Raw genomic sequence first — 10,967 nt, 5'->3', positions numbered from 1 at the left:
TGAAAGTTCATGGATAGAATTGCACACCGGGCTAAATCTTAAGGGATCACATCGAGCAATAGATTAAAAGTTCAGGGACCACGTTGCAACGCCCCGATCAAAGTTCAGGGACCATTTGCGTCGTTCTTCCGAACCGAGAACGGAAGTCGGAAAAGGGACTCTAGAAAAGGGGCCGTCGGCCCAAGCTGCCTGTCTCCCCCTCTGGCGAATCGAACCCCGCACCACCACCGCCGGCCAATCGCTCTCCGAAAGAGTAAAAGACTCGGGTCGCCTCCGAGTGTGGCCAGTCCACTCTCTTCCCCGGCACGACACCAACAGATCTCTCCATCTCCGTCTCTCTGCAGCTGCGAGCGTCGCCCCCATCGAAGGAGGAAGGAGGAAGGAGAGATTGGAGGCGCCGACGATGATCGGGATCGTGAACGGCGAGGACTCGTACAAGCTCCTGAAGCTGCTCAAGCACGACTCCCGCCCGCTCCGCGACGTCCTCGCCGACTTCGACGCCGCATTCCCCCGCTCCCTCCGCTTCCCTCTCTGCACCTCTCTCTATCTCATCCTCCAGGTAAAACCCCCCCTCTCCTCCTCCTCCTCGTCCTCATCGCTTCCTTTCCCCCCTCCGCCGTCCCGCGCGAGCCGCGAGGGCCGGTCGGCCGGCCGCTCCCTCCTTTTGTGTGGGGGGGTAGGTTTTCTTTGCGCGTCTTTTGGTGTCCGCCGCGTAGGTTTGCGGCGTTTCGGTCCGTGCGCCGGTGGAGTCCGTCCTTGAGCTATTCCGGTGAAGGTATACGGTGGCTAGGGTTTTTTTTTTTTGGGGGGGGGGGGGGGGGTGGGGCCTTTAGTCTTCGGCTGCGGACGATTCTGGAGAGATTTGGTCATTTGTGCGTGTGATACGGAGTGGTGCGGGAGGTTGGAATTGTTGATCGGAAACTACTCCGGTATCCTGTTCCGTACCATGAATAGGCAAGATGGGTTACATTGAAAAAAATGAAGGGATTGCTCGCTTATTCGATCTTCATTCTTTTGGTGGGATTTCTGTATAATTAAGTGAAGTATGCGAAGGCGTTCAATACAATTTTCAGCTGGCAAATGCTGTTATCTTCATCTCGATTTGAATCGGACCTGTATGCAGTATGTCTACCTTCTATGCCGTCATAAGAAAAGTTGGAGATAAACCTGGCAAGACAATTCTTTTTTTCCTTTTCTAATGGTTTATCCTTGTCCAGCCATATGGATGCTGCTGTTCCATGTGAAATGGAAATGGATGCGGCTCAGTGGCCGCAGAGCAGCGCGTGGGATTTAGAGCAGTAACATGGTGGAAAATTGGACCCACTCAGCTTTCTTTAGGAGCAACCCTAGACTTGCCCAAGTCTGGAGGACCGCATTTTCTTATGTGAAACTTGTGCCTGTAATTAATTTAGGAAATCTGCAAAATTCTTTTTTTCTTTGTCTCCTATGAAGAGTACCTTTTCCTGCTTGATTAGTTGAAATTGAAAATCGATCGTTGTATTGAAGCACTTCATAAGTGGAAGTTTTACTGGATTGGTGATAAATTTGCCTTCCATAGGGAAAATGCATTGAATTGCTCAAAGAGGAGAAAAGCAGCTACCGGACCTTCCATACGGGCAGCTGCAATTTAATATCGTTGATAGACTGTGCCAAAATATTTAGGCTTATGTTTTCGGGGTAGCATGGTTTTAGAAGCCAAGACCTCAGTTGACCCTAGACAATTGCCAAATTGTGTGTCTATGCTCTCAAGAACACCACAGTTAGAAGAGAGGCTAAGCGATTATTCTTGTTGTGGCTGTTAACTTTGGTCTTCCAGTAACTGCAAAAGTGGTTCTTTTTGAGTTCTTACTGCTCTTATGTTTCTTTTTGCTTACCTGTTGACATCATGTCCTGGCAGGACAAGATTATGCTCTCTCCTACCGAACGTTTGGTGGCATTCTCTATTCTGCATCAGACATATGCCTCACACTCTCCTTCTGCAAATCCATTTATATGTTTTCTTGTAATTGTAAGTGCTGCATCCTATTTTTTACTCTGATGCTTCTTGAAAATTGCGGGATCTTCTATATTCTTCGGCTTGCTATTTTGCACTCTGATTCTTGTAGGAAATTCTAGGATTATGTCATTTTATTATCGAGTCAACAATCCTACATTATATTTAACTTGGTGACACTGTGATCATGGATTGATAATTCGGTAATGCAAAGATGCTGGGCCAGTATGTTAATCTCTGGTAAACTTTAAGTGGAGACATGTTAAATAAGCAATCTGCAATGCCTTGGACCTCGGGGTGGGATGGGAGAGAAGTGTGTCCTATATGGGAGCTGGTGGCCCATTGTCTTACGCAGTGAAAAGAATTTGATTTTATAGTATGTGGTTTTAGCATCTGCTGTTATAGTAATTAATGCATGTTTGAGCATGTCAATATTTGATAGATAGTTCAATTGTAAGATGATAATGCCAACCTTGTAAATATGTATATTTATGAAACTGTTTAGATTTAGTGGTCGATATAAAATGTCATATTGAACTATCCGTACTCGCATTATCAAGTGCTGGTGGTACAGCCTTAGACAGATTATTTGGGTTTATATCTCTTTCTATAGTGGATTTACCTTTGATGCTTGATGGGTTCCCATGTCTCATTTGGACCTTGTTTAAGATACTACGAAGATTCTGTGTAATGAAGTCCTGCAATCTGTTGTGTATTATCATGCACAGGCCGCGTGTGATGATGGTGCTGAAAAATTCGAGAGGGCATTTATCGTCCAGTTGTTGGAATCAAGTTCCGGCAGTGCCAAAGAGGTGAAAATATCTGTTCGACATTTCAATCTATAAATAAAAACAAAAAAAAAATGCAGTTCATCCTTACTATCTGTTGGGCGTAGGTTGCGTAATTTAGTGCAACGGTCATTAGTCATCCTGTTCTATTTTTCTGTAGCTGATTCTGTGAATCTGTGGCCGGAGAGACATCTGTGATGTGATATAGGTCTTTGGTTGTTTATATCAGTCCAATGGTTAAAGTCCTTAGACAGTTTGTGCAATGATGAAACTCTTAACAGTTTGGGAACTATTTGTTATGTTTGCGCATCTATAATATTCCTGAAATACCTGCTTAAAATTAGTTTACACTGTTTTCAGTTGGACTATCTCATTGAAGTTTCTCTTTTAGGGAAAACCTATATCTGTAGCAATTTCTTACATGTATTTGTTTTATCTGAGGGCGAGGCGATTAAATCACATACTGAGTTAAGCCCACTAATATTTTAGTCCCTTCATCTTTCGTGGTATGTATGAATTTGTGCTGATTGAGACATCTGACGGCAATGTCTCTGTTGCAGATTTTTAAACAGTCAGCTTCAGATTATGTGAAAGGTTTTGATCCCTCAATGCATGTAAGTCGTGTTCTTGCTTTTCATGTATCTTCTTAGTTGAGACATTGATGAGTATATCTGGATAATCACTGGCTAATTTTTTGCCCCTCTATCAATTTTTTAGATTTGCGGTGGAATTTTCTGCACCTGCTAACAGATTGGGTATTGTCTTTCCTATTAATTGTCAGACTTTCCCAGCACTTGATCAGTTGCAGCAGCAGTATTCTGATGGTGCTCATTCCGAATCGTATAACTGCTTATTCAAGGATACGAAAGTGAAAAATGTGATGCCAGACCCAAATGTTCCATCTGGATGCAACAAAAATTCACCAGAGTATGTCCCTTTTGTCTGAAGAATTTGTGCAGCATCTTTTGTTATCTTGAAAGTTTTAGGTCACAGTTCTTGCGCTGAGAATTAATCGTATTTCTTTTTAAGGAGAACTTTGTTTGCTAGCCTTTGTCTAACAGTTTGAGCTCATGACCTAGGTTTGATCTGCTACCCGGAACCAAACCAAAGCTTGGGTCTGGAGATAGAGATGAAACAATTGCTGGGTTGCTATCTAATATTTCACTAGAAGGATTGGGTCCTCGGTGGATCAGACCTCGGCCTCCAAGGCTTCCAATACAGGATGGGGAGGTAAGACATGGAGGATATGCTATTATTAATTGGAGGACTTGTCATTCACCTGTCAATGCATTTTCAGCTAGTATGGCTAATACCTGACAACAATCACGAGCTTCTTTGGGATTATGGGATGTGTGCCGATACTAGCAGAGGGGCAGCAGTTAGGGATTTAATTGCAAAAGCTGCAAAAGGACCACTTGTGCCTGCACAGCAAGAGGTACTTGTTTATCTTTTCAATACTAGATCAAACAAATACTGAGAGAACGCATCTTTCCTGCATGGTGATTGGCTAGTTTGGACTTACTACTAAGCATGCCTATTTTGCCACTGGAAGTAACTCTTTACATTGCATTTTTGTCGTGGGTTGGGTAATGGGATTTTCTGAATTTTTCCCGCTTCTTAGTGAATGAGTTTTGTTCACCAATTTCCACTTTTGAGGGATGAAATTGAAGGGGTTTCAAGATTCTGGAAAATTGGTTGATTCTGAACACTTGTGTTTATATGTCCACCTTCTGAAAAAATATGATTGTTTAAAGTGGGATCTTTCAAAATCGCAAGTAATCTTGGACTTTATTACATTCCACCTTGTGAACGGATGCTCCTCAGCATTTCTTTCCCGTAGATTGTTAACCGAGGATTTTGGCGGGGAAGCTGCTTTTTAATGGCCCATTTGATATTTGGGAAGAAATTGCTGTTAATGGATCAATTTGTCTTCAAGATTCGTATGATTACTTTTTTAGTGATATCTCCGGTTTTGTGGCTGTTTGACGGTTTGCTCAGAAGCAGTTACACTTGTACCTGAATTGCCATTTATATCTGTGCTTCTTGTCTAATTGATGACCTAAGGCTCAACTTCTAAATGGCCAGAAAGTATTGATGGAGTTGGCCAATGACCCAAAGCTTGTATATCACTGTGGACTGACACCAATGAAGCTACCGGTATGTGATTTTCTGTGGTTTCATTTCTTGGCATTAGTATAAGCAAAAAATTGGATTTTTAGTATCTGGTTTTGTTATCAGGATCTGGTGGAAAATAACCCTCTCATTGCTGTCGAGGTTCTCACCAAGTTGATTAATTCTCCTGAAATTGGAGAGTATGTTAAGCATCTATGCTGTATTTGTTCTTTTACTTGAGCCAGTGAATACTTATAGATGTGTTCCAATTGTCATGCTTAATACGCTTTTGATGTCAGGTATTTTACAGTACTTGTCACAATGGAAATGAGTCTCCACTCTATGGAAGTTGTGAACAGACTTACACAAGCTGTGAAATTGCCATCTGAATTTTTAAGATTGTACATAAGTAACTGTATAGCATCCTGCGAGAACATAAAGGTACCTCATGGGCCTCACCTCACCTTCTTTTCTCCCCTCTCTATTGAGCTAGTTCATTGTTAATACTGAACTTACAACTTGTGGAAACACGTCTCTGGATTCCTTGATGAATGTGTGATGATTGATGGAATGGTAGTGAAGATGAGGATGAGAGTGTTTAGAAGAAGAGGCTATGCATTTCGAGCGGAGTTGCGCTAAATAAAGTACTTGAAAGAATTTTTTGGGGCAGTTATTTTGTCCTCTGGTCAGTTATGGTGAGAGCATGATTTTATCAATCATGGGAAGGTGCATGTGATCGGTAGACCTAAATTAGTTGGTTTACTTAATAAACAATCAAGAATTGCTATCCTTGCTGGATAGTTGTGATGTCATCATCAACGTTGAAGGGAATTGTTTGCGATATGATTCTAGATAGAGTGGTTCGGTTTTAAAGATGAAGCAATACCATTTATCCAAATCGATAATTCTTTTTTGATGATATATAGTGTAGTAGTACACTAGTAGAGGTTCTGGTGTCTAGTAGACAGTGTTGACACTAGATAGAGTGGTTCTGTTTACAGATGAAGCAATGCCATTCGTCCCAATCGCTAGTTCTTTTAATGATATACGATGTAGTAGTACACTAGTATGGTACGGGTGCTGATAGTGTTGATTGGGCTGGTGGAAGCACAGTTGAAGTGGAGGTCCAATAGTCTACCACTGATGTTTTAAATCCTGTAGTATATGTTTTGTGGTTGAGTGACGAAAACTGTATACTTGGAACACAAAAGATGTTACTACGTGGCAATATGCAGGAGTAAGAAATTTTAGGGCAGTCAGCAATCCTATTTGCCCATAAAGCTTGTTGTCTTGTTTCTTTCTCTGCAAATGCTGATAGCTAGATAGCAGTTGTTTTTAACTACTGTCTTTATAGCTCATCTCATCTTTTTGGCAGGACAAATACATGCAGAATAGACTCGTCAGACTTGTATGTGTTTTCTTGCAGAGTTTGATTCGGAACAATCACATCGATGGTAAGTGTTCGCATTTATTCATTTTCTTCGTGCATTGGATTGTCCTTTATTTCTTTTCTTGTTGGGCCTTTGAAGGTGGAATCCCGTGCGTTCTGCGTGCGTTTGCAGAATTTGATATCTGCAGGGATAATGACATCTGAATTTTTTTGGTAATGTGGGTCGAGATTGAGCACTCTGTTTTTCTTTTTCTACAATGAACAAAAAATCCTTGTGACAGAACGAGATCTGCATGCTATTTGTTTTTGAGTATGCTGTCCTGCTATAGCGAAATGAATAACTAGAATATTCAGCGTCGTTTAGAATGATATTGGTGGGGATGATCTGTTTCTTACATGGTTTGTTTTTTTGCCTTCTTCTGTATGTTGATGATTTTGGGCAGTCAAGGAGATCCTGATCGAAGTCCAAGCCTTCTGCATAAACTTTTCACGGATAAGGGAAGCAGCTGGGCTGTTTAGGCTTCTCAAAACCATGGAAGGATAGAATCCTTGTTTACCCATCAAATTCCTAGTTTCTTCCAAAAGTTGCATGTTGTAGATAATGATGGTTTCATTGCGAGATTTGTAGGAGATGTTGGATCTCTCTCTCTCTCTCTCTCTCTCTCTCTCTCTCTCTCTCAGTTGTAACACAAAAAGGAACATTTTGAGGTTCTGTGGCAAACCATCTGATTGGTTCAGCCAAACAAGCCATTCTTGCACTTTGATTGATCACAAACGACGGAGTTATCATGCTAGTGAAATCACGGAAGCTAACAATGTTACTTGCCTTGCGGGTGGCGATTTCGGGGTCATAATGGTTCTATTGTGTCGAATTAAAGCTCATGTTGTTATACATAAGGTCGATCCGGCTATGTGCAAAAACACCCACATTTCACTTCATTAAACAGGCAACTCGAGCCGACATAAAGAACCTGCTTAACTTAATACGTCAACCGGGTGAACCAAGATGCTTTCATTTCATATCCTTTGCCGTTAATGGCACCATTCTACGGGGACCTCGAGCACCTTAGCTTCTGTAACCGATCGCCTGCCCGCCCTTCCATAAATATGTTGGGAGAACGCAATCTTCATGATCAATATGTCCATCGTGTCCGCTTCGTTTTTCAAGACAGTCCCCGTAACAGGACCTAGACCTTCACAGTCATTCTGACCATCACCTCAACTACCCTCAATTCCATCAACCCCCGATGTACCGTCTGTATTTTACATTTTTTTTCTCCACTTCTGTGTTTGAATACATTAAGTAGATTTTGATCGCTTAGATAATTGAGTGGTCTGTGGCTTGAATAAGTAACATTTAGTTGAAATGAGTCATAGTGCATACCGCAATTTTCAAAAAAAAAGAAGAGAAAAATCAGACACATCCTTAACATAGTCATGCATCGTCTAATCTCAAATAATAAAGTATAAGAAATGCACATAGTAGATAACTTAGGCAATGCCCATGGACAAACTAGTGAAAATTACTTAAAAAGTCATAAACCTATTGTACTTGCGTCAATTCAGTCATAAACCTTTTAATTTGATCAATTGAGTCTTAAATTTTTTGACTTTGGCTGAAATTTTTTTGAAAATTTGCCAATATTGTCTATCCGATCAACTTTGACTGAAAATCACTGACATGGATGCTAGCCATTCTACATGGTATGGCCCGTGTTGAATGGACAATTTTTTTAATTTTTTTAATTATTTTTTTTATGAATTTATATATATATTTTTCTTTATTTTTTTCATTCTTTCTCCGCTGATTGCTGAGCCTCGGCGATGGCTAGGGACCAGCCAAAGGAGGCAACCGGCGAAGATCTCTCTTGCTAAATTCGGCGGGGTCGAGCTTTGCCAGAGGCCAACAAGGATTAGCTTCACCAGCGAGGGCTAGCCTTGCTAGCTTTGCCTCGTCTAAGGCTGATGAGGTGACCCTCGCCGGTCGTCGCCTATGGCCGGTCGTTGGCCATCGTCGAGGCCAGACGACTGGCGGAGGAAGAAGAAAAAAAGAAAAAGACAATAAAAATTGCAAAAATTGTCCAAGTTAATATCGACCACGCTACGTAGGACAGTCGACGTCCATGATAGCGATTTCCTGTTAAAATTCGCCGGATGGAATACGTTGGCAAATTGTCAAAATTTTTAGGATTCAATTGACAAAATTGAAAGTTTACGACTGAATTGATATAAATATAATAGTTTTAGGACTTCTAACAAACTATTAGCAAAAGAAGTTAGGCATGAAGAGGCTTTGTTAGGGAGTGTTCAACGAGGAAAATAGGGGTGGAAAATACCCATAATTTTAAATTTTCTCCCCATTTTTATCTCATAAAACTTTTAATTTTTTTCTCGATTTTCCATGCAAATTTTTCTCCCATATATTTTCCTTCACTCTCCCGTTACATCAATTTTCAAAAAGGGTAATGACATAAATAGTCCATGAATTTTACCTCAATATGTAATGTGGTCATTGAATTTTCAGTACATGTTTAATTTAGTCTCTGAACTATATGAAAATGTTTAATGATACATGTATCAAAAGTCTAGAAATCACATTGAATAATTTAAAAGTTTAGGGATGACATTGCACATTACGCTAAAATGGAGGGATCACATTTAAAAAATTAAAAAATTAAAAATCATATTTTATATCGGGTTAAAATTCAAGGATCAATTGTGTCTTTTTTCCTCTTCAAAAACACTAAAAAGTGGCATTATCAAGAGAGAGTCCAGAGTGTTCTCGCCTCGTGTAGCTATCCTACTCGCTAAACGGTTCCAGAGTGTCCACGCCACGTGTAGCTATCCTACTCACTAAATCGTTATATATATAGAGACACTGCTCATAATCATGGATTGGACATTGGAAGATGGTTAAGTTGCTCCACGTTGATTGTTTAAAATCAATAGATGGAAAATACGTCAAACAATGAATTAGACTCACTTGCATAAGGATTCGTACCACAAAAAACCCTTCATTAGTTTCCGTTAAATTTGATTAATACCTCAAAAAATCACAAATTAGTACACCTATGACAAACGGAGAATAAAATCCAAAATTGCTATCTCTATCAACTGCCGCAAGTTGTTTAACAAAGCAATTTAACAGTAAAACTTAATAGAAACTAACGGAGGATAAATTTGTCACGTGTATACTAGTTTAGGATTTTTTGTGATCAAGAAATTAGTTTGGGGTAAAATTATCACAGATGTACCAGTTTGGGATTTTTCGTAGTATTAACTCATTGCAGAAAATGCTATTCCAAACGAACACACTCTCACTATCAAAAGAAAAAAAATTCTAGTATGTCACATCAGACATCAGGATCGAAGCTGAAAAAAACGAAGCGGATGCTGTGGAACGGCTTCGAGGGGGAGGCCAAGCATTGTACTCTCGAACAGAACCGCATCTTAAATCACCTTAACATCGAGTTTTGGACATGCTTCTAAGGTTGCCCCACGTGAGATCTCGCGATCCTGGCCGTCGTCGTGAGAGGCGGAGGTGAAATTGCCGTAGGTCTGCGTCGATTTCGAACAAAGGCATTGGTCAAGATTTTAGTTGGACATTTTAATATTCTCTTTTGCACAATTTAATATTCTCAAATGAGCGTAAGACTTTGTGGGAAAGAGATTTTTGGTTGGACATTTTTTTTTGGGTTGGGAAAAGGACAGAGCCCGAAAATTATATGTTACTTTCCTATTAAAATATGATCCAATCTGATCCCATGACAACAAAAAAAGTAAACTTATTTGTAGCCTATCTAACACATAATTATTAACCGCATTGTTGGGTTGGATAATCCAATTTGCTAACCAATCTGCACATGCATTTCCTCCTTAAAATTATGAAGAATCTTGACATGTTGAAAATACTTGAGCAATTTGAGAAATGAGTACATCACCAAAATGAAGCGATGAAGTTGATTTTTGAGGTAGAGAAATGGTTGCCGAGTCCGCCTTCATGATAATTTTGGTTGGACATTTTATTATTCTCTTTAGGACATTCTAATATTCTCTTTCTTTTCATTCCCAAATGAGGGTAAGATTTTTTGGGAATTTTTCTTGATAAGGTTCTTTCTCTATCAGGATATTAATTCGGATGTTTGGATTTTTTTAAACACCCGACCCATCTTCAAATAACAGTATAACTATTCCTCCGTCCCCTCTCCTGCTTTATAAAATCCCTGCGTTTGATAACCCGAATAGGACAATTTATTATCTTATCCGGTGTTTGGAAAAGGTCCTCCGAACCGGATAAATGGGGATACATTCGAATAAAGTGATGGATAAGATGGGGTAGGCAGCGGGATAAATCTGGATTGAATAAGATAAATTTTAAAAATATTTAAGGATATGTGCAATTGAAGTCTTAAAACTTGTCACGAAGGTGCAATTAAGTCTTAAAACTTGTCAAATTCATTCAATCAAATTCTTCTATTAACTCCGTCCAACTTGACTATTGAAAAATGTTGACATGTCTTATTTTTTCTTAAGACACGTGACGATGATATGATGCCCACTAAATGCCATGTTAGAAATAATATTTAAAAAATAAAAAAATATAAACTAAATTAGATTGAAAAATAAAAAGTCTAAAGTTAAAAAAAAAAAAAACAAACAAACAAACTCAAGTCCTCACCAGTGG

The 10,967-nt window shown here is 39.7% G+C and overlaps 1 protein-coding gene across 2 annotated transcripts; it reads left to right on the top strand.

The window, feature by feature from the left end:
- The first annotated feature begins 303 nt into the window (after positions 1-303).
- Positions 304-6,925, top strand: LOC115682654 (uncharacterized). 2 transcript variants are annotated; one of them, XM_030606943.2, is made up of 12 exons: positions 304-559; positions 1,898-2,008; positions 2,722-2,805; positions 3,342-3,395; positions 3,563-3,708; positions 3,861-4,011; positions 4,079-4,216; positions 4,846-4,938; positions 5,020-5,093; positions 5,193-5,334; positions 6,269-6,347; positions 6,727-6,925. In XM_030606943.2, exons 1-12 carry the CDS (start codon positions 404-406, stop codon positions 6,825-6,827), a joined length of 1,329 nt encoding a protein of 442 aa, XP_030462803.1. In that variant the 5' UTR covers positions 304-403; the 3' UTR covers positions 6,828-6,925. The 2 variants fall into 2 exon arrangements, with proteins under 2 accessions (XP_030462803.1, XP_030462804.1); XM_030606944.2 differs by having other exon boundaries at positions 306-559; positions 4,867-4,938.
- Positions 6,926-10,967: the final 4,042 nt, after the last annotated feature.

The sequence above is a fragment of the Syzygium oleosum genome, unplaced genomic scaffold (assembly GCF_021117445.2).
Source record: "Syzygium oleosum isolate NSW1041296 unplaced genomic scaffold, Sole_v2.1 Sole_v2.26, whole genome shotgun sequence".
Lineage (NCBI taxonomy): Eukaryota > Viridiplantae > Streptophyta > Magnoliopsida > Myrtales > Myrtaceae > Syzygium > Syzygium oleosum.
This window is presented reverse-complemented; position numbering and strand designations above follow the sequence as displayed.